At 38.9% G+C, this 24,509-nt stretch overlaps 1 protein-coding gene across 1 annotated transcript in view; it reads right to left on the bottom strand.

Annotated features, from left to right (window-relative positions):
* EFCAB3 (EF-hand calcium binding domain 3) overlaps positions 1–24,509 on the bottom strand; it is a 113,558-nt gene that overhangs the window by 48,179 nt on the left and 40,870 nt on the right. The window contains exons 11-19 of the mRNA XM_075559677.1: positions 24,000–24,053; positions 21,276–21,380; positions 15,579–15,629; positions 12,713–12,766; positions 12,161–12,265; positions 6,161–6,214; positions 5,051–5,152; positions 4,430–4,483; positions 3,519–3,626 (exon numbers count right to left, since the gene is read on the bottom strand). Of these exons, the coding sequence (XP_075415792.1) occupies positions 3,519–3,626; positions 4,430–4,483; positions 5,051–5,152; positions 6,161–6,214; positions 12,161–12,265; positions 12,713–12,766; positions 15,579–15,629; positions 21,276–21,380; positions 24,000–24,053 (687 nt within the window). The remainder of the gene's footprint in view (positions 1–3,518; positions 3,627–4,429; positions 4,484–5,050; positions 5,153–6,160; positions 6,215–12,160; positions 12,266–12,712; positions 12,767–15,578; positions 15,630–21,275; positions 21,381–23,999; positions 24,054–24,509) is intronic.

Here is a 24,509-nt window from a genome sequence, read left to right as displayed (position 1 = left end):
TTCATCAGTGCTATACTGCACCCTGGTTGATACATCCCTTCCTTGTGACCCTTCTGTGAGGGGATGCTCCATTGTTTACAGATGGGTTTTGAGGGTCTCTGCTTTGATCCCCCTCATTCTCAACAATATGTTTTTGTTTATTTGATTTGGGTCTTCTGATGCCTGTTACCCGATCCTGTTGACACCTCATGATTGCACAGGCTGGTGTGTTTCTTCCATGTGGGCTTGTTGCTTTTCTGCTAAATGGCTACTTGTTTAACTTCAAGCCTTTAAGATTCCAGACACTATATCTTTTGATAGCTGGGCGCCATCCACTTTCTTCACCACATTTGCTAATGCACCCATTTTGTCTTCAGCGATTGTGCCAAGAGGGTGAGCATCACAGAATACCAGGTTGTTAGAACAAAGAATTGTTTTAATCTATAAGAAATCACTCTTAGGTGAACAAGAGGCCATCCAGCTCAGAAGCAACAAAGCCCACATGGAAGAAGCACACCAGCCTGTGCGATCACGAGGTGCCAAAGGGACCAGGTATAAGGCATCATCCAAAAAATATATATATACCATAGTGAATGAAGGGGGAAGTGCAGAGTGGAGACCCAAAGCCCATTTGTCAGCCACCGGAGATCCCTCACAGAGGGGTTTAGGGGAGGAGATGAGTCAGTCAGGGTGTGATGTAGTACCGATGAAGAATACAGCTTTCCCCCAGATCCTGGATGCTTCCGCCCCCCTACTACCATGATCCGAATTCTACCTTGCAAGACTGGATAGAACAGAGGTTGCACACTGGTACATATGGGAGCTGGAGGCACAGCGAATCCAGGGTGGATGATACCTTCAGGACCAGGGGTGAGAGGGGCGATACTGGGAGAGTAGAGGGTGAGTGGGTTGGAAAGGGGGAATCGATTACAAGGATCTACATGTGACCTCTTCCCTGGGAGACGGCCAGCAGAGAAGGGGGTGAAGGGAGACTCCAGATAGGGTAAGATATGACAAAATAACAATCTATAAATCTATAAATTATCAAGGGCTCATGATAATAGGAGGGGTAATGGGAAGGGAGGGAAAAAAAAAGAGGACCTGATGCAAAGGGCTTAAGTGGAGAGAAAGTGCTTTGAAAATGATTAGGGCAAAGAATGTACGGATGTACTTTATACAATTGATGTATGTACATGTATGGATTGTGATAAGAGTTGTATGAGCCCCTAATAAAATGTTAAAAAAGAAAATGTTCTAAAATGATGGTAGTAATGATTGCACAATTCTTTTTAATATGTTTAAACTATTAACTGTATGATATGTGTATTATAAATTAATATAGCTGGTAAAACGAAATAAAAAATTTAAATGTTTATTAACAACAACAACAAAAGAAATCACTCTCATATTTTCTTTTGTCCTTTGCCTTAGTGCCCACTAGAGTAAATTTGTTAAGACATTATTGGTTCTAGTTAAGGGTGAGGAGGAAGAATAAATAAATCTAATCTTTATTTAGTCAGTTAATTAACAAATGTTTATGGAGTACTGCCCATGTGTCAGACATTTTGTTAGGCCTTGGGGATACAAAGGTAAACAAGATGACAGAGATATTGCCCTCAAGGAGTAAACAATCTAGTGCTAGGAGACAGACAGAAAACAAACTTGTGAAAAGTAAACAAAAAGGGATAATTTGAAGTTTTGATAGGACGCCATCAAAAACACAATAGGCCACATAATAAAGAGCAATAGAAGGTGTGACTGCTTTGGGCAGAGGAAGCAGGGAAGACCTCTCAGAAAGTAGATTTGGGTTGAGGTCTGAAATCTGAGGAGGGAGTGGTCCTATGAGGAACTGGAAGGACAAATTCCAAATAGAAGAACAGTAGGTGCAATAATCTTAAATTGAGTGAAGACCAGTGTGGTGGTGGTGTTAGGTGTCATCCAGTCCTCGTGAGCCCACACATAAGAGAATGAAATACTGCCTGGTCCTGACCCATTCTCAGGATCCATGTGCAAGGACTCAATCATGAAAAATCATGACCTTGTAGGTCATTGTCTTATCAAATTTAGATATTATTATCTTTCACATTGGGAAAGTTATCCATTTTATTTATACAATGGAGTGTTATTGAAGGGCTTGAAGAAGAAGGCTAAGATCATCTCTTTTTAATTTATAGACGATCACTCTGATTGGAGTGTTTAGGATAAGGGGTGGGTGGGATAGTGGTAGGGATGGAGACTAGGTAGGAGGCTGTTTTGGTGGCTCAGACAATAATAGTCTCTTGGGATATAGTTGCGGCAGTGGAGATGGTAAGAAGTGGATGTACTTATACCATGCTATTCAAGTGGAGTATAAGTTTGGATGTGCATATGAAGGAAAGGAGAAATCAAGAACAAAGCCTCCCCACAATCAGTGGCTTGGATGGGGTACCATTACTGAGGTAGGGAGAGCACGGGACTTTCTAGCTAAAAATTTCATTGAATAATTTCATTAAACTAGTGAAACCTTTAGACATCCAGTGGAGACATCAAATAGCTAGTTTACTATACCTTTCCCAATTTAGGGAGGTTGAACTATATACTTAAATTTGTTTTAATTTCCCAGAGTAGGTATTTGAACACAACGGAACCAGATGCAATAATTTAGGAAGAAGATGGAGATAAAGGCAGCTAAATGTCAAGTCCTGGGGAACCTCATTAGTTAGAAGTTTTCATTATTATTAACAGTTAGTAGTATTGGAGATAGTGTATTAAGCACTTTACATGTATTACCATACACATTTCTTAGTAAGAAGTAGCCATAGAAAATAATTTAGTTCAATTTCCCATTTACAGATGAAGAAATTAAGATCCATCAGGGTTAAGTTATTTGTTAATCAGTGGCAGAACAGGAATCATCACTCCGCACAAAGAAATATTGTTCACTACAGATGCAGGATGGATGCTGACTCACTGGGAAAGAGAGTTTTCTCTCCACATAGATAATTCTAGATGACTTTTCCAAAAGGGTGTCTAGATGTTATCAACTTTTTAAATTTTAAACCATAACAGTGATTGAAAAACCATTCTGTCTTGTTTTATTTATATATTTATGATTATTGGTAAGGTTGAACATCTTTTCATATGTTATTTATGTTATCTTCTATAAACTACCTGGCTATATTTTTATCAGTTGTTCTACTCTTAACACTTTCTTATTAATGTTCAAGGACTTGTTGTACCTTAGGGACAAAACTCTGTCTTGCAATCAGGCTCCTAGTTTATCATTTGATTTGTTTAGTTTTTCTCTTAAATACTTTCTTTAATGAATTTTTCTTTCAGCTTCATAATAGTGTGGCATCCCAGGCATGACTGAGTTTTTCAAGCACCACATCCCTGACACGTGTTTTGAGAAACAATGTCAGCGATGGCATTTCTCCGTCAGTCAGAATTAAAGTCTTTCTATTCACACTGACTTCATTATTAAACTCAGTGACTTTCAGCAGTTCTGACAGAAGAGCTCGCGTTTCTCGAAAGGTCACAGCACTATCTGTAGCACTCACCATCACTGGATAGCTCTTGCTCCATTACCTCCTCAAGTTCTTCATCCTGGAGCGGGAATCCCATGTCTTTCAAAAGAGATTTCACTTTTTTGATTTTGACCCTTGGTCCTTAGGGAAGAAGGAGTAAAAACCAGAGCATAGATGTCTAAGGGGAAAATGCTAGACATAGCGGTCAAGCATCATCAGCCCCAGTCAAAAGGTAATGCACAAGGGCACAAGGAAACTTTCAACAGTTCTGTGTATTTATTGCGATATGGCTATTAAAATAGAAAAAAATTGAAATAAGATACTCACTGAATTATTAATTGTGATTACCTTTATGGGGAGGTACTTCAATCATTTTTTGAGTAGTAAGAGATCAATAATTTGTATAATTCTCAAAATATTTTTCTTTTTCCCCCAACAGTTTTACTGGCACATAATTTACATATTATATAATTGAATAGTTCCATCTTTCAGTCATACTATGGGGAATTACACAGTCACCAGCATTTCCACCCCAGAGCACCCCTCCCCAGATGGTCGAATCACCCCTAAATAAATTGTGCAATTGTGATCAGCTCCAGTTGCTTAGGACAAAAATGGAAATAGAGCATTTTCCTTAATACTAGTCCAGGAGCATTGCTGCAATTTCCCATGAGAGGTCAACAGAGGATGGAATGAAGATTCATGGTTGAAACAACCGATCCATTAGACATTCTTGCCAGCAAACAGTGTTTGAAACTTGTTACAGTTACAAGATACTGTAATGTAGCTCAAAAGGTCAGTGATGCACCCAAAGAAGAATGTTATGTTATGTGGCATCTCATTGGGGACTAAATTGGTGAGAAGCAAAGCTAGGCTATGGAGGACTAAAGGCTAAGGATGAAGGTTTGATTTGTTCTTGGGCACTCATGATGCTCCTCACTCACCTTTGAGGGTCTTCACACCTTTTAGCAATCTACGCTTATACACTTTTCCAGTAGCTGAAAGATAAGACACAGTATAGAATATAGGTTACATGGTGGAAACACTAAAAAAGAGCCCAATATCCACAAATTCAAGGAAAAAAACTTCAGATATGCTTGGAAGTTGAGTCTGATTTGACCTCAGAAAAGAATGAAGCTAGAGATGAAGACAGTTTTCATTATTACACATCTCTCCATCGATTGGCTTTTGAAAGGTTTTAAATTCCCTGTTTCTCCCTTTTCCCGTCTTTCTCTTACTATCTTTACTTCCCTGTACTTCTTGGTCATAGTTTAGATGAGAGAGTGCTCTCAAGGTGAAAGGGATACTTATCTTTAATGGTGGGAAAGAAGTGAAGGAAGTTTTCTCAGTTTTCAAATACAAGAGCTGGGCTGCTTGTGCAGAGCCTGTGCTTTCTGAATGGGGTTTGTAGAGCATCCAAACCCCAAACCAAAACCACGGTTACTGAGTCAATTCTGACTCAGAGCAACCTTATCTGAGTTATAGAGCATAGGCATAAATAATTTTAGAAGTGCTCATACACAAGTCTGTAAATCCAAGCTACCAAGAATGTGCTAAATGCTTACTGTCTTTCGGCAGAGATTTCAACACCCTGTGCTCTTTATCACTGCAGACTAGCCCCATTCTTCTCACCACATTTTCCAGATTGCTGACAGCAATTTTCTCTCCTTTGGAAAGATCAGAATTGTTAACATGTAAGAATTCTAGGAATGGACTACTGACTTCAGATTATGAAAGTGATGATATATGTAGAATCATCTTTAATTAGAAGAGCAAATTTACCAGCAAATTTATTAAACTACATAGATTCAAAGGTCATGTGGATACAGGGTTTAAATCAGAAACAATTTAGACTTTTAATATAAGCAGAAGAAAATTTCATATAATTGTAGATGCTAGTCCAATATGATCATATTACTTGAGACTTTTTTTTTGACAAAGTGGTCACAGTTCCTGGTTATACCACAAAAGCTTCCCCTTGAGATAGAACAATGTTGATTTATCTTTTGGTTGCTTAAATAATGGTGAAGTGAAAGAATATTATTGGTCAAAATCCCACATAATATAGGTCTATGTCCGAAAAGGATCCCTGGCAGCACAGTGATCTGGAGCTTGGCTGCTAACAAAACGGTGTGCAGTGTGAATCTAACAGTAGCTCCGGCAGTCTGTTTCCATAGGACTGGAAACTATGGGGGCAATCATACTCTGCTTAGAGGGTTGATTTGAGTTGGAATTGACTGCATAAAATTCTCACTGCCATTGAGTGGATTCCAACTCCTAGGGAGACCTAGTGACCCTCTAGGACAGAATAGAATTGGCCTTTTGGGTTTTCAAGACTTTAAATAATCTCAGGAGAAGACAGCCTCATCTTTCTGCCTTGGAGCTACTGGAAGGTTTGAACTGCTCATCTTGTGGTTAGCAGCTCAATGTGTAGCCCACCACACCTCTGAGGTTCCTTATCAACCAGATGGCAACAGTAAAATATTAGAAACATCACAAAGCAAAAGAAAGATTATGAAACAATAACTTAGCCATTATATTTGTAGGGAAAATTGCTAATATGTCAGTAATGGTCTGAAGATAAACTATTTAAAAAAGAACTTTCTTTTTCCCCCCAGAAAGCATTAGATATTACCTAATAATGAATGCCCTTTTCAGCATCGCTTCTTACTCACCTGTAAAAGCTTGTGTGTCATCCATTGCCATAGGCAAGCTAACTTTTGTATGCTCTGCAAAGAAAAGACAATTCAGGCACAGGAATAAAATCTTAAACTTATAAAAATAACAAGAAATTTAAGGTATAAAGTATAAGGTTGGAATTCAGCCGTTTTTCATTATTTTCTGTACTCATTTATTCACTGCCATCAAGTCTGTTCTGACTCAGACTTCTCCTCACAATTGTTCCTATGCCTGAGCCCATTGTAGTCACCGTGCCCATCCATCTGGTTGAGGGCTTTTCTCTGGTTCACTGCCCCTTTAGCTTACCGAGTATGCTGCCCTTGTCCAGGGACTAGTCTCTCCTGACAACATGTCCAAAGTATGTAAGACAAAATCTTGCCATCCTAGCCTCTAAGGAGCACTCTGGCCATACTTCTGATAAAAATCAGTTTGTCCTTTGTGCAGCCCATCGTATTTCAATATTCTTCTCCAGCATCATAATTCATAATGATTCTTCTTCAGTCTTCCTTAATGTGCAACTTTACATGCAAATGAGGTAACGGAGAATACAATGGTCAACACAGTCAAATGTCTTGCCATAGTCAATAAAACCCAAGTAAACATCTTTCGGGTATTCTCCGCTTTGCATTAAGATCCGTCGGATGATATCCCTTGTTCCATGTCACCTTCTGAATCCAGCTAGAACCCTGTCAATATAGTGCTGCAACTGTTGTTGGATGATTTTCACAAAATTTTACTTGTACGTGATAGCAATGATGTTCTATAGTTTGAGTTTTCCGTTGGGCAACCTTTGTTTGGATGGGTACAAATATTGATATCTTCCAGTCAGTTGGCCAAGCATTTATCTTCCGAACTTTCTGGCATAGATGAGTGCTTCATCAGCTTGTTGAAACCATTCCATTGATAGTTCACCAATTCCTGGAGCTTTGATTTTGGCTAATGATTTCTTTTTCTTTTTAAAAATAATTTTATTGGGGGCTCTTACAGCTCTCACAAGAGTCCATACATCAATTGTATCAAGCACACTTGTACATATGTTTGGTTAATGCTTTTACAACAGCTTGAACTTTCTTCACTACCATTGGTTCTTGCTCACATGCTTTCTCTTGGTGCAATGTTAACTAGTTCTTTTTGGTATAGTGACTGTGTATTCTTTGGTGTTTGTGGCATGGCTCAATATTTTACCCATAGAATCTTTCAAGATTGCAACTTGAGGTTTGAATTTTTTCTTGAGTTCTTTCAATTTAGTATATGCTGAGTGTGCTCTTCCTTTTTGGTTTTCTAACCCTAGGTCTTTGTACATTTCATTATAATATTTGGCTTTGCCTTCGAGAGAGGCCCTTTGAAATTTTCTTTTCTTTATTTAAAAATAATTTTATTGGGGGCTCATACAATTCTTTTTTTTATAGTGTGAAGTATTTATTTATTTTATTTGTTTTATTAGGGGCTCATACAACTCATCACAATCCATCCATCCATCTATTGTGTCAAGCACATTTGTACATTTGTTGCCATCATCATTCTCAAAACATTAGCTTTCTACTTGAGCCCTTGGTATCAGCTCATTTTCCCCTCCCCACCACCCCTTCCTTATGAACCATGGATAATTTATAAATTATTATTATTTTTTCATGTCTTACACTATCTGACATCTCCCTTCCCCCACTTTTCTGTTGTCTGTTCCTCAGGGAGGGGGTTATATGTAGATCCTGGAAATCAGTTCCCCCTTTCTACCCCACCCTCCCTCCACCCTCTGGTATCGCCACTCTCATCACTGGTCCTGAAGGGTTCATCTGTCCTGGATTACCTGTGTTTCCAGTTCCTATCTGTACCAGTGTACATCCTCTGGTCTAGCTGGATTTGTAAGGTAGAATTAGGATCATGATAGTGGGGGGAGGAAGCACTCAAGAACTAGAGGAAATTTGTATGTTTCATCGGTGTTATACTGCACCCTGACCCTTTTGTAAGGCGATGTCCAGTTGTCTACAGATGGGCTTTGGGTCCCCACTTCGCACTGCCCCTCATTCTCAATGATAAGATTTTTTTCCTTTAAAGCCTAATAGCTGATCCCTTCGACACCTCGTGATCACACAGTCTGGTATTGCTTCAGAGCTAGATGGCCGTTTGTTTACCTTCAAGCCTTTAAGGCCCCATATGCTATATCTTTTGATAGCTGGGCACCATCAGCTTTCTTCACAACATTTGCTTATGCACCCACTTTGTCTTCAGCAATCATGTTGGGAAGGCGAGCCTCATGGAATGCCAATTTAATAAAACAAAGTATTCTTGCATTGAGGGAGTACTTGAGTGGAGGCCCAATGTTCATCTGCTACCTTAATACTAAACCTATGAATAGATGCACATAGATCTATTTCCCCATCCTCACATATAAATATATTTACATATGTACATGCCTTTATTTAGACCTCTATAAATGCCCTTTGCCTTTTAGCTCTTTCCTCTACTTCCTCTTGTCACACTATCATTCTCAGCCTTCATTTGGATTTCAGTAATTCCTCTTGGTTACACTGCCCTTGATCAAGCCCTACCAGCCCTCTTATACCCTCCTCGCAACTGATTTTGGATCACTTGTTCTCTTGTCCCTGGGTTTGTTAACACTACTTCCTTTCCCTTACTTCCCCCTCTACTGCGTCCCCCCGAAACCATTGGTTCCATTGTTTTCTCTTCAGGATTGTTTATCCAGTCTCTCTTATCTAGATAGACCTGCAGAGATAATAATATGCACAAAAACAAGACAGCAAAACAAAGCAACAACAAAAAAATGACAAAAAAATAGAAAAGCCTGTAAATAGTTCAAGGTCTGATTCTTGACTGTTAGGAGTATTTTCCAGTTGAGTCTGATGGACTGCCACATCCTGGCCTGAAAGTCTATTTTTGGTACTCCCTCAGGACTATTATTTTCTGATTCAAAATGGCAATACCAGTGCATTTCAGCTCAGTAATGCCTAAGATCTTTATGTGCTACATATTATTATTATTTTAAATAAATCATTTTACTGGGGGCTCTTATAACTCTTCTAACAATCTATACATGAACTGTAGCAAGCACAATTGTATCTATGTTGCTATCATCATTTTCAAAACATTTTCTTTCTACTTGAACCCTTGGTATCAGCTCCTCTTTTTTCCTCCCTCTTCTACCCTCCCTCATTTTTGACCATTTCCAATTTTTGTAAATTCATACTTTGAAAAAAAATTATACTTTGTGCAAATTTCAAGTTCTGATCATTAGCAGATTAAAAATCATTTTATTGGGGGCTCATACAATTTTTATCACAAGCCATACATACAATCCATCAATTGTGTAAAGCACATTTGTACATTTGTGGCCCTCATCATTCTCAAAACATTTGCTCTCCACTTAAACCTGTGACAGCAGCTCCTCATTTTTCCCCCTCTTCCCCTGTTTCCCCTCTCTCATGAACCCTTCATAATTTATAAATTATTATTTTGTCATATCTTACACTATCCGACATCCTCCTTCACCCACTTTTCTGTTTTCCATCCCCCAGGGAGGAGGTTATATGTAGGTCCTTGTAATCAGTTTGCCCTTTCCACCCCACCCTCCCTCCACTCTCCTGATATTGCTGCTCTCACCACTGGTCCTGAAGGGATCATCGCCCTGGATTCCCTGTGTTCCCAGTTTCTATCTGTACCAGTGTACATCCCCTCGTCTAGTCAGATTTGTAAGGTAGAATTGGGATCATGATAGTGGAGGGGGAGGAAGCATTGATGAACTAGGGGAAAGTTGTATGTTTCATTGGTGCTACACTGCACCCTGACTAGCTTGTCTCTTCCCCGCGACCCTTCCGTAAGGTGTCCACTTGCCTACAAATGGGCTTTGGATCCCCACTCCATACACACCCCTCATTCACAATGATATGATTTTTTGTATTAGAAGCTTTTGCAGCTGTTTCTCATTACCCTGAGTTATACTCCACCAGCAAATGAAGATCCCAAACGCTCCACTCCCATAGGTCTACCTGACTGATGTCACCAACATCAAATCCCTCGTGAGAAATCAACTTCTGCTCAGTCACATTTTGGGTGCCCTTGGACCTGAGGAGCCCATCCTCTGCCACTAACTCTGACAATGTTCTGCTTCTATTCATTAGCCTTCATCATCTGACAGTGTTTCAAAGCTGTGCATCAGATTCTCAGTGGCCCCTTCCTCCGAAGTGGGGCTCCAAGTCTTCCTTTGTTTTCATTGTCTGTTCTTAGTCTGGAAGCCCCGCTGAAACCCATTCACTTGGAGTGATTCGGTTGGCATTTGAAATACCAGTGACATAATTTCCAGGACCACAGCAATGCATGAGCCACCATAGTACAACAAACTGACAGACAAATGGTGTTTCTAACTGCTGACCTTGTGGTTAGCAGCCCAATACACAACCCGTTATGCCACCAGGGATCCTGTTTTCTCTACTTGCTCCTTTAACTCAATATAATGAAGACATGTTGGAAATAAGAAAGATCACATACTCTTAAGCAAGAGGGGCTGCAAATCTAATAGCAGTCTTTTCTAAGAGACCTTTTCTCTTCCTTCAGACCATAAGGGGAGCATATTTCAATAAACCAGATCTAACTTGGACCTAGAAGTTAGTGCAGCATCACAGGTCCATGAAAGCCTGCCCTGATAGGTGAATAGTAGCTGTACTTGAGGTGAATTGGTCAGAAAATAAACCTGGGGTCACCCATATGGAAGGCAAGGATTCTGCCATGGAACCACCATGCCCTGGATAAATTTTCCATGCCCCAATGTAGTATTTTGTTTATAGTTTATGCTAGTTAAAAGAATGAGGAAATGCCAATGATACAGAAACAATTCCATTCTTGGTTAAGAACAACAAATTGCCAGTTTATTTTAAAAGATTCTAGTAACAACTCCTTTTTGAGTAGGAAGTTTTTTGACATCTAGTTATATTTAGAGATAATGTCATAATGAAGGTGATTTCCCACCCATGATAAGAATATTAGGTCCCATCATGTCAGCTCTGACTCATAGCAACCTCTGTACAACAGAACACATAGCCTGATCCTTCTACAGCCTCACAATTGTTGCAGCCATGTGTCATTGCATTTTGTTGAGAGTTTTCCTCTTTTTAGCTCTCTACTAGCAATGATGTCTTTTTATAGGAATTAGTCTCTCCTGATTACACGTCCAAAGTACATAAGGAACATTCTGCCTGCACGTACTCCAAGATAGAGCTATTTGCTCTTCTAGAAATCCTTGATACTTTATTCTGGACCAACACCCCCTCATTCTGTGGTCTTCTTTCTTCACTGTCTATCTTTCATGTGCATATAAGACAATTGAAAATACCATGGCTTGAGTCAGGCCCTATAGTGCCACTTAGAGTTGGAATTGACTAGATGACATTTAGTTGCTTTTTTTAAGACACACTTTATTCCTCAACGTGACATCTTTGCTCTTAACACATTACAGAGGTCTTACGCAACAGATTTGCCCAATGCTATTGGAAAATGCAATACTCTGATTTCTTGACTGCTGCTTCCAAGAGTGTTGAGTGTGGGTCTGAGTAAAATGAAATCCCTGACAATGTCAACCTTTTCTACATTTATCATGATGTTGTCTATTAGTCCAGTTGTGAGGGCTTTTATTTTCTTTTTGTTGAGTTGTAAGTCATTCCCAATGGCTATAATCTTTGATTTTCATCAGCAAGTGCCTCAAATCCCCTTTACTTTCAGCAAGCAAGGTGTGTCATGTGCCTTTCAAAAGTTGTTAATGATCCTTTCCCCATGAATACATATAAAACAAAAGTGGTAAAATGTCAATGTTTATTAACTTTAGCCAGTGGGTACTCAAGTGTTTGTTATACTGTTCTCTGTTATTCTGTGTATTTGAAATAATTTATCATAAGCTTTTTAAAGAGAGATATAAAAATAGGCTTATTTATAGAATCTCTGGGACAGAAGTTTACAATTTCCCCACCATGAACATCTAAACTACTTACCATCAACTGGCAAATGGCTCAGAAAGTCTTCATATTCCTCATTCGCAAGCTCGACATTCATGTCCTCCAGAAGATTTTCTAGCTTATTAACACTGATTTTCTTTCCTTAGGAAAGAAGTGAATGGAAATAAGAACTACAAGTAATTGCAAGAAGTGGAAAATGCTAACTTTGAGCACTGGAGATAGAAACATATTGGGTCACTGGTTTAAGTTAATCCCAATAGTCAGTACACCGTCCTATAGCTTTCAGTTGAAGTCTTCATGGACAGTAAGATTAGCTCAGTCTGAAGAATTAAGAAAACAGTAGCCAAGATTAAAGTCTTGCTATTTCAGAATTCCACTAATTGAAAGCAAAATTTCAAATCTGAAACATTTCTACCAATAACGCCCTCAAATGTAGTTTTACCCAAAGAAGAATGGTAGGTTGTGAGAGGTGTTCAGAATAAGAACATCCCAATGGAACACAAGGTTCTAACTCGTGAGAAAGCACAGGGATTTTACAAAGTAAATGCAAAGAACACTAAACTTCAGCTGCTAGTCTCTAATCCTCACCTCTGAGAGACTTCACACTGTTCAATAACCTTCTCGTGTACACTTTTCCATTGTCTGTAAAACAGGGTAAATTCAGGTCAAATAAAAATGATGCAAAATCCATAATTTCACAGATTCAGACTTTTTAAATGACTCGCCTAGAAAATGAGGTTATTTCACTCTAGAAAGCTAACAACCCAAACAGTAATATTAACAAAAGAAACCATTGCCACTGAGTTGATTCTGATTCACAGTGACACTATAGGATAGAGTAGAACTGTCCCCATAGAATTTCCAATGCTGTAAATCTTTCTTCCCCACCCCCCTCCAATGCTCCAATCTTCCCCCTGCCCACAATGCTGTAAATTTTTGTGAAAGCAGACTGACACATCTTTCTATCATGAACTTCCTGGTATTTTGGATTCAAACAGTTAACCTTTTGGCTAGCAGCTAAAAGCTTTAACCATTGTGCTACTTGGACTCCTATACAGTAATATAAACAATTTAGATAAAAATTTTGTGAAAATATTAAACTTTTTTCCAAACAAACCTTTTTTTCCTTTTCCTAAAGTGAGGTAAAGTTCAGGACGGTCAGAGAACAGGGCATATCCACCAGCCTAACCATGTACATGTATTCTCTCTGTCTTCAGGGCTTTGGTTGGGTGGCAGTAGGGTCTGTAGTGTTGGCAGAGTCCTTAGTGTGGGTGGGCACCTGCAGTGGGTCCCCTTACAGTTCATTTGCTCTTCTGCTCGCTGACAGCGCAAGCCCTCCGAGGCTGCTGTGCTCCTAACCAGGCTCTTGAGAGAATGCTAGACTCGGAGCAGCTGCAGCTTAGTGTATGTGGGGAGAAAACAGGCGAAGACAGGGTCTTGCTGCCCAGAATGCTACTCTGCTAGCTCCTTTGGGGATGTCCAGGTTTACTCTTGCTTGGGAGGACCTGGAGACAGGAACTATAGGCAGAGAGGATGTTCATGGGGTTATCCCCAGGGGAAGTACTGGCTGGCCTCATGAGTCTTTGTGGAGTATTTATGCAAGACTTTTGAGAGGCTGATTGGTTGGGCCACTGGCCAATGAGAATGGACATTGGCTGTGTAAGCACAGGGTTCTTGAGGTCCCTTTTCTTTCTTTTTCTCCTTCTTTTCCTCCTCCCCCAACTCATTTTATGTGGAGCTAACATAGATATTATATAATTCCATAATTAAATCACATCAAGCAGTGTTGTACAATTGCTATCACATCAGTTTGAAAACATTTTCTTCCACCTTGAACTCCTTGATATCAGCTTCCCTTTACCTGCCCTCCCTCACTATAGCCCTCCCCCGCAGGAACCCCCATTCTATTTTTTGTCTCTATCAATCCTGGGTTTCAAATACAGAAAAACAGAAAAACTTAACAAAATTCAAGAGGGCTACCCACAATGACAAAATACATCAGAGATAAAGCATAATATGAAGAAACAAAAACAAAAAAACCACAGAAAAATGTTAAAAACCAGGTCAGTCCCAATATCTATCAAGTAACAAGGTTTTAACCATTTACATCAGTTTTACCATTTTGACCTATAGTCATCTCTCCAAATACTCCATGTTTGGTAACTACCGTAGTTTATGCCCATCCCTCCATTATGGATAAAGAGAAATCACCAGAGGCTTATTTCCTGTGTAGATTTCACAATTCTATCTTGGGCTTCCACTGTCTTTTGTTATGGGTTTGTTCAGATTTTCCATGTCAGGTCCCTTTTCTTATGTGCTTATCTTTTATTTGATGGATTTTGAGGAGTTGAGGGGTATACCAAGAGGCTGAATGGGGATGTGGTTGCATTCTGGAAGAATTTAAAATACTTACTAAGGACCTACCAGGTGAAATGGAAAAGTTTCTCACTTTTAAAGAGAGCCACGAATCACTTTCAAACCAAAGTATCCACAGAGTTTCTTATGCCAGGACTGTGTTTTCTTCATAGGGCACCAGAGAGTTGGCATCAAAGCCCACAGCACCCTGTTTCTCCAGCACCATGATGGTAGATGGGTTAGATACTCACTACAGATTGGCAGCGTTTTTGACAGCATCATGCATTCTTTGTCGGTGACTTCAATTCCTATGTTTTCCAGCACATTTTTTAAGTCATGGCCATCAATCTTTTCTCCTTGAAGACATATGAATTGTTTCAGGTAACAATGTTAAGGGACATTTAATTATTTCAAGTTACCAAAAAATAACATTATTTCCAACCACAAGATGAAGTGTGAATATATGCACTAACTTCAGTTTTAATTATTCACAGCATAGAGATATTGTTAAATTTACAATTTGAAAGGGGTCTTTAATCTAAGTTAAAATTTAGCTTTACACTTTATGTCTCATTTGTGTTTTGTCAATATAGCACATAATAACACAGAACTGTACCCAGTGATGTTTGATGGTATATAGATGATCAATCTACATCTCTGCTGTCTACAGGTAATAGCTCTTACTACTTCCTGACCTGATTTTTGGACTACGTTCAGAGTGACCACTGTGTTCACCATAATTTGGTTCTTTAAACGCTAGTGAATTGAATGCATCACTAATCAAAATCTTGGGCAAATTAATCTATCTTTGGGAGAGTGCCAACACTTTTCGTAGAACTCTAATAATCTAAGCTACTATCAATAAGATACAGTTATCATCCAATAGTGAAATCCCAGACTGAATATGGCAGCATTGACTGTTAGGTGCCATTGAGTCGGTTCCAACTCATAGTGACTTCATGCACAACAGAACAAAACGCTGCCTGGTCCTGCACAACCAGTAGCGACTACAGGAGGTAAACTACTGCTTTCAAAAGGTAATTCTCTCCAAAGAAGCAAGATCTCAACGTTACAGTGCCTTATGTAAATTCTCACTTACCCTCAAAAGCTTTTGCTGCATCCATCAGCACATTCAAACTAATCTTATCTTCTGTAAGAAAATTCAGAATATAGACTCCGATAAAAATACTGACATTTGAAAACTATATACAATTCTTATATAGTATATGAAAATCCAGTCCCTTTTCATGTTTTATTGTTAAAAATATTATCTTTTCAATCAATGGAGACATGTAATGCTAGCAGAGGAAAAAAGATCTATGTATAAACCCAAACCAAACCAAACCTATTATCTTGGAATTGGTTCTGACGCATAGTGAATTTATACAAGGTTCCCAAACTGTACATTTCTACAGGAGCAGGCAGTCTGTCTTTCTAAAGAGTGAGTGAATGGCTGGCGGGTTTGAACCACTGGTCTTGTGGTTATCAACCCAAAGCCTAGTCCACAGTGCTAACAGAGCTCCTTTAGATTTACATATATAACCATTCGATCAATATAACATCATTTTTTTAGATATCAAAGTTTATTAATGGTTACTAGGGTCAGTATAGAGAAAGTTGGGGGTGGAGGTTATGGAAAAACTACATTCATTATGGAATGATATGCTTGCGAAGAGCTATATGTAATTGCTGACAATAAGGCTTAAACCTGTAAGTAACTTAACAGACAAAAGTTATGTGATATCAGGGGGCTTCAAAAATTTGTGGGAAACTCATTATTTTCAAATTTACTTTCAGCAATCACTGGGGATATTTCTTGCAGCCGATTTATTTGCTGGCCTGCTCTTCCACCTGCCTGGTCAGGCATAGGGCCTTGATGACACCTTGTAAGACTGATAAGCTCAGTGAGGGCAGATTCTGCTTTGTTCACAATGGTCTCCAGGTCATAGTCAGTCTGTTCGGTCATCTCAGAGAGCTCAAGCCAGGTTGACCATTGCTTTGAGCTGAAGACTTTCAAAGAGTCTCAGGAAGAAGGCACTGCATGCGAGGGGCGTGGCACGGGGTGGGGGAGTGGGGAGAAGGGTCCTTGCACTCCAGCCAAGCTGCTGTGTGCATCAGGGTCACCCCAACTCATGACATCTTTTTTCTCCCATAAGCTGTTTGGCTTGTAATGTAGGATTTAAAAAAAGTCTAAAACCAATTCCATTCTGTAGACCTCTCTTCCTTTCAGACAGAATTCTCTGTAGTGAGTAGATGGCTGGGTCAGGTTAGAGGGAGGTTCTCAAGGCGTGGGGCATGGACCTCTGAACCACCTTTTGACTTTTTCCCACAGCATTGACATTGATGGCACAAACCAATGGTCGGTAAGACTGCTGGTGTCTCTGTGTTACCCAAGTCATTAGCAGCACGCTGTACAAGCAGTTGTGTTCTTCACAGTGCCCAATGCAGTGAATATCCTTGGTAAGAATGCAAGAGGAATTAGCTTTATTCAATCTTAATCCTCGCTTATACTTATTTTTAGCATGCTCTGGAATGCAGTGAGAAGGAAGTATGCATAAGCACATTGGCTCCACACTAATAATATACAGTCATTTCTTGAGGAACAGTATGTGTGGGATAGAGTTGTGAGCAAGCTAGCTGCTTTTTCTAGGAATGTAATTTTCTTTCTTTAAAAAAAAAACCATTTTATTGGGGGGCTTGTACAACTGTTATCACAATCCATCCATGTGTCAAGCACATTTGTACATTTGTTGCCATCATCATTCTCAAAACATTTGCTTTCCACTTGAGCCCTTGGTATCAGCTCCTCATTTTTTTCCCCTCCTTCCCTGATTTCCTCTCCCTTGGAATATCATTTTCACTTGAGTAAATGACTGACAGAAGATGCCTTAATGATAGAGCTAAAGCTTGCAAACGAAATGTGAGTTAAAATTTGCTGTGGCTCTTTTGGTGATAATATTTTAAAATATGACTGCTTGATATTATATAATGCTATACATTGAAATTTATGTAACTCTGAACTAATATTTTCCAAATTATTGAAGCATGATGTTATAAAAATGACATATGGGTAAAATATGACAGTATGAAATAGACCAATGGTTCTCAACCTGTGGGTTGCAACCTTTTTGGGAGTCAAACGACTCTTTCAAAGGGGTTGCCTGATTTATAACAGTAGCAAAATTACAGTGATGAAGGAGCAACGAAAATAATTTTATGGTTGGGGGGGGGGTCACCACAACATGAGGAACTGTATTAAAGGGTCACAGCATTAGGAAAGTTGAGAACCATTGAAACAGATCAATGAACTTTATTGTAGCCAAGTATGAAAAGTTCATTGATATAAGTACTGATCCTACACTACAAGTAAACTCCAGAAAGGATACCACTTTCTGGCTTTAGAGGAATATGAAGACTATTCAGAACTATCTGAAAAGGTTATTAAAAATCCTTCCTTCTTGTACCTGTTACCAGATATCAAAGAACTAAAAATCATATCAGTGGGTGCCCACCTTCCTGATACAATCATTGAAGACAAACGTGTGCATGAGCAAATGTGGTGAAGAGAGCTGATGGTGCTGGCTATCAAAAGATATAGCATCTGGGGTCTTAAAGACTTGAAGTTAAACAAGTGGCTTTCTAGCTCAGAAGTATCAAAGCCCACATGGAAGAAGCATACCAGCCTGTGTGACCATGAGCTGTCGAAGGGATCAGGTATCAAGCATCAAAGAACAAAAAAATCATATCATTATAAATGTGGGTGAGTGCAGAGTGGAGACTCAAAGCCCATCGGTAGACAACTGGACACCTCCTTACTGAAGGGTTATGGGGAGGAGATGAGCCAGTCAGGGTGCAAGGTATCAACGATAAAACATATAATGTTCCTCTAGTTCTTAAATGCTTCCTCCCACCACTATCATGATCCCAATTCTACCTTACAAATCTGACTAGACCAGAGGATGTACACTGGTACAGATAGCACCTGGAAACACAGGGTATCCAGGACAGATGACTCCTTCAGGACCAGTGGTGAGAGTGGCGATGCCTGGAGGGTGGAGAGAATGTAGGGTAGAAAGGGGGAACTGACTACAAGAATCTACGTATATAGCCTATTCCCTGGTGGATGGAAAGCAGAGAAGAGGACAGGGGGAGACATCAGACAGTGTAACATATGACAAAATAATTTATGAATGATGAAGGGGGGAGTGGGGGGAGGAAATGAGCAGCTGATATTAAGGGCTCAAGTAGAAGGAAATGTTTTGAGAATGATGATGGCAACAAATGTACATATGTTCTTGACACAATGGATGTATGTATGAATTGTGATAAGAATTGTACGAGCCCCTACTAAAATTATTTTTTAAAATCCTTCCTTCTCAAATTGCTCATATTTGTGTGAGGTCAGAGTATCTTTACATACTTCATCTAAGATAATGCATCTCAAATTGAATACAGAATCAGATATATGAATCCAGCTAGCCAGTAAAGTAATTTATGAAAAACCTAACACAATGTTCCTATTCTCACTAATTTTTTTGCTTTGTTTTGGGGAAAATTGTTATTTTTCATAAATGTTTTTTATTTAACATGTAATGCATTATTATCAATATTATTAACCAGATTGATAAATAAATGTGAATGAAATGTTTAAAAATTCTTAGTACAATGAATATTGACAGATATAATTCACAAAAGCAGGAGCTCTTTAGTGTTCTCAATTAAGAGTATCAGGAGTTCTGAGCCAAAAAGGCTGAAGGTCACTGGGTTAGAGGATACACGCAATGCATCTGCTTGTTGCTTAACCCAAGTGCACGTGAGGAGCTCCTCCTCCCGGAACTTTGTCAGTTTGTAATGTTCTTGCAATTCTCCAGATTATAAACTCCTTGAGGGAAGATTCCATGTCTCTATTCTTCCTTGAGCCCCTAATCTAGTGCACAAACTGCACAGAGATGAACAAACAAAGCAATACCAACACAGCGATGGCACACTGAAGCTTTCAGTAGATGTTTGCTGACTGGATCAATGAGAGAAAGAATGTACGGGCAGTCCCTGGTTTACCAACGAGAGTCTAAAGGGTGTTATTTTTAAATGAAATGTGTAGTTCAGTTGGAAGAATATCAGACAGCTCTTATTTAGGCTTACTTTAGAGCAAGAAATGGCGGGAAGTATTTTGATTATTTAAAGTCGTACGTGCAGCAGGAGGTGATTGAGATGAATTTGTTTTAAGTAGGAGTTGGGACAGTTAGTTCAAAGTGAGGTCAAATTTACATAACGTTAAAGGGCAGTGGGCACTTATTGTATTAATAAACTCAGGACCTTGATCCTCGAATAATGAAGTTCTGATTTCAGTTGTCTCGCACACTGCCATGGAGTCAACTCCAAGGCACAGTGACTCTGGAAGACAAGGTGGAATTGCTCCTTTGTCTTTTGGAGGCCGTCAATCTTTATGGGAGCAGAAAGACTCATCTTGCTGGTTCAGAGCAGCTGGTGGATTTGAATCACTGATGTTGTGGTCAGCAATCCACCACATACCCCGCTAACCCACCAGGGCTCCTGCCCTAGTCAAAGATATTCTTTCTAATCTTCAGTTTCAGGCTCTTTATAAAGAACTTTGTGCTGTACAAGATGCTTGGTGACCAGTACTCTAATGCTGGTTACCAAATTCAGTTAGTGATTTCTGGTGATGACAGAAAGAAGAGACTCCTTCACTCTTCTTCAGTCTTGGTTCCCTTCAACTCAGCCCAGGGACCAATCGCCAAATAAATAAGGTAAGTATAGATTTACTTGTGCTTACTTACTAATCTGCAGTACACAGCACTAGTAAACTCATGCTTATCTTGCTTATTGGGCAATCCAACACCGGGTCAGTCTATATGCATACATCTTTATATCATCTTGCCCTGCCCTTTCCTTTACTCATCCCCTGCCATCACCTTTGGTTTATCTTCCTACTTTTTAATTACACTCACCTCTCAAATCTTCCTGTATTATATCTTTCTATTCCTTTATTATTTTCTGTACTCTTAGGGACACTAAGAGGCATTGCTTTAGATCTCCAAGGATGGTCTCATGGATTGAAGACACTTTAAGATTAATACCAGTAACAGGACAATTCAGAAAAGAAGGACGAGAGTGTTTGCAAATTGAGGAATGTATTCAATGCCACTGAATTAAACATGCAACTGTTGAATTGGTATATGTTTGGCTCTGTACACAAGTATTCACAACAGTGAGTTTGTGCCAACTCCTAGGGACCCTACAGGACAGAACAGAATGGCCATAGGGTTGCCAAGGCTGAAATCTCTATGAAAGCAAACTGCCCGTCTTTCTGGTGGAGTTCAAATCGTTGACCTTTTGGTTAGCAGTGGAGAACTACAGCACCATCAGAACTCCCTTCAACAACAACAACAAATCAAATTATTAAAAAAATAACAGCTAGGAAATACACTTTTAGTTGACCTGGCACCTTGTCCTCAAATGTCTGGTTTTAAATGCATTCTCTTTTTCTTCATTCTGTTCCTTCAGCTGTTTGATTTTTTTCTTCCCCTTTTTCTTTTCTTCTGGTTTGTGGCAATCATACAAACAATAGACCTCTGGTCCGTACTGTGTTAACTCAGTCTTCCCCTACATGTGACCACTGAGGTCTCCCAGATAAGGCCTGTCTCACCTAGACCTTAGCAAGTGTCTCTTAAACAATGTCCCTGCCCCAGTTTGTCTCCCTCTCGCGTGTCTTTACTCACTGGTTTCAGGGCAGACCAGTCATTGTTTACAGAAGGAGGGCATCTGAAATGCTTACCGGTGATTGGTAGATGCTTTTGCAAGTCCTGGATTTCTTTTGCTTCAAGTCTGAACCCAGTGTTTCGTAGAACATTTTCCAGATCACTGACATTAGCCTTTCCTCCTTAATAAAGATAAGAAAAAGTAGATAACAATGCCATAAAAATGAAAAATGCAGATTACCAACCCCTTTCTAGAAATGAAACCATAAACTCTCATGGGGAGTTAGGAACAGAACATGCATAACTAAACTTCTAGAAGAAGTTAATTTTGTGGGATGTGAGATAAAGAATGTGGAAAGTCTGGAAAAACAGGCAAAAAACAATAACCAAATCATGCTACTGGTCAAAAAATAAAATGTGAAACTTGCTAAAGTAACAATACATTATTACATAAATATAATTGTATATAAAGAAGTCTAGTTAATGACAGAATAACTGAAAACCATAGGTATAGTAGGATTAATGATTACAATTACAAATTACGAAGAGCAAAATATATGTTTCAGATGAGCTAAGTATTTGTAAACAATGATTTCATAGAAAAACGTGCATTTGCACAAGGGTGGGAAGGTGGGGGAGGGAGGGGAAAAAGAGGAGCTGATACCAAGTGCTCAAGTAGAAAGAAAATGTTTTGAAAATGATGATGGCAACATATGTACAAATGTGTTTCATACAATTGATGTATAGATTGTTATAAGAGTTATAAAAGCCACAAATAAAACAATTTATAAAAAAGAAAAGAATGGGGAACCCATCACAATGATCTACACATAACCCCTTCCCAGGGTGATAGGCAACAAAAAAGTGGGTGAAAGGAGACATGGATCAGTGTAAGCCATGAAAATTTAAAAAATAAATTATCAAGCATTCGTGAGGGAGGAAGGGTGGGGGAAGGAGGGAAAAAAAGGAGGAGCTGATACCGAGGGCTCAAGTAGAAAGCAAATGTTTTGAGAAAGATGATGGCAACAAATGTACAAATGTGTTCGACACAATGGATGTATATATGGATTTTGATGAGTTGTACGAGCCCTCAATAAAATGATTAAAAAAAGAAAACAGTGCATTTGATTATTTATATGCTGTCTAGATGATAAAGGACTTTTGCAGATGCAAAAAGAAATTACAGAAAAAATGACTAATCTAATTGAGTATGTAAAATTGCAAATAGCAGTATATTACAATACACCATAACACCCAGAAAATAGATTGGACATTTCCTAGATCTGGGAGGGTTAGGGGAAACCAGGGCATGGTGCTAGTGGATGTGGACTTTCTCTTTGCTATAATAAAAATGTTCTAAAATTGTTTATGGTGATAGTTACACATCTCTGTGAACATAATAAAGCTAATTAATCTGAGCACTTTAAATAGATTAATTGTATGTGGTATGGAAAGTGAATTAGAAGCATGTTGTAAAACATAACAAAATTAAAAAACACTCATCTGTGAAATTATTAAAAACCCACTGCTATTAAAAGCCAAACCAAACCAAACCAAACCAAACCAAACCAAACCAAACCAAACCAAACCAAACCAAACCAAACCACCTCTGTTGAGTTGATTCTCAGACAGAGACCTTACAGGACAGAACAGAAGTAAACCACAGGGTTTCCAAAGGCCAGAATCGTCATGGAAACTGACTGCTGTACCTCTCAGGGGTAGCAGGTGGGTTCAGACTAGCAACCTTCTGATTAGTACTTGAGAGTTTTACCACCGTGCCACCACTGTTCCTCATAATTCCTATAGATATGCCAGTATCTAGATCTAGAAAGATACCACTTAAGTAAATAGGAACAATACTCAGATGCCATGACAACATTAGACAGAAGATTGGGAAAAATAATTCAAAGACCGAAAGATATGATATCATAATAAATGATGCAATAATTATATTCCATTTTTAATCCGTAATGCTAGCAAGGATACAAAATGTGAAAAAGATCAATTGTTGACAGGGCATGTCTACTGCATGTTATTGCTGGGTTTGTGGAATCATTCCGACGCTTAGCAATCCTAGGCCATTCTAGGTGTGGAGCTTGAAGGGAACAGGTGGCCGTGGCTTACCTCCTGTGGCGCTGCTGGTGGATTCCAACGACCACGCTCTCTGCTCCTATGAGTGCTTAGCCAGGTGCCTCCAGGGCTCCTCCAGCTCACTACCTATGGGGGTGTAACTAGCACGATCCTTATGGAAGGTACATTGGGTGCATGTGAAACAGGTTAAGATTCTTGGGCCTTATTGTTCTAGAAGGATTAGTCTCTCCAAAGAAAATGATATAAAATTTGGGTCAAAGTATCTGTACAAAGTTCACAGATGTTCAAGAGGAAATTCTCAGAGACTTAAGTGTTCAACAAGAGAAGAATGACATATTACAACCAGATGATGTAATTTAGAAATAGGATATTTTCAAATTCATGGTAAAATTATTATACTAAGTGTTTAGGATTAAATGTAAAATGCATAAATATATGATAATGAAAGAGAATATAATAAGAAACAATTTTAATAATAAAATCCCATGTAACTTGGTATTATAGATGATCATTATTTATTCTGTTTTTTTTACAATGAATATTCCAGATTATTTTCTAATACCCAGCACATAGCAAATACTCAAATACTTATTGAATAAATACATAATTTCAAATGTATTACTTTATGTGAGTATCATTTCCTAATTATTTATATTATCCCAAAATAATTAAAATAATCTCAAATTTTATTGGTTCTTTTTCGCACTTACCATCGAAAGATTTCAGAGCATCCACTATATTTTTCTTAAACACCCTTTTATCAGCTGTAAGATAAAATACAATTCATTGTATTTTTGGAGATTCATCAAAATAAAAGTGTACAGTTACAGGAAGAGATAATTTGGAAATTTGCCACAATTACTAATTTGCCTTCAGTGAGATAAAGGTACGTAAGACTAACCACTGGATGGAATGAAGACCAGGCGGTTGTCATGTAGTGACATGTCACTGTGCGGAAATCTACACAGCTCTTTACCATGTTCTCTTTTCTAATTTGGCTTCACCCTTCTGCCTTCATCTCCCCGTCCCCCTGTTCTTTATCTTCTCCTTCCAGCATATCCCTTCTTACTGCCATCGAGCCAGTTCTGACTCCTCGCCACCCTATAGGACTGGGTAGAATTGCCCTTGTGTATTTCTGAGACTAACTCTTGCCTTGTCTTATTATTCTTGATAGTTTTTTTTTTGGTTAATGTTTTTCTGTATATGAAATCAAGGATAGG

This window comes from Tenrec ecaudatus, chromosome 10 (assembly GCF_050624435.1).
Source record: "Tenrec ecaudatus isolate mTenEca1 chromosome 10, mTenEca1.hap1, whole genome shotgun sequence".
Classification (NCBI taxonomy): domain Eukaryota; kingdom Metazoa; phylum Chordata; class Mammalia; order Afrosoricida; family Tenrecidae; genus Tenrec; species Tenrec ecaudatus.
Note: the sequence above shows the minus strand (reverse complement) of the source record. Positions and strands in the feature narration are given on the sequence as shown.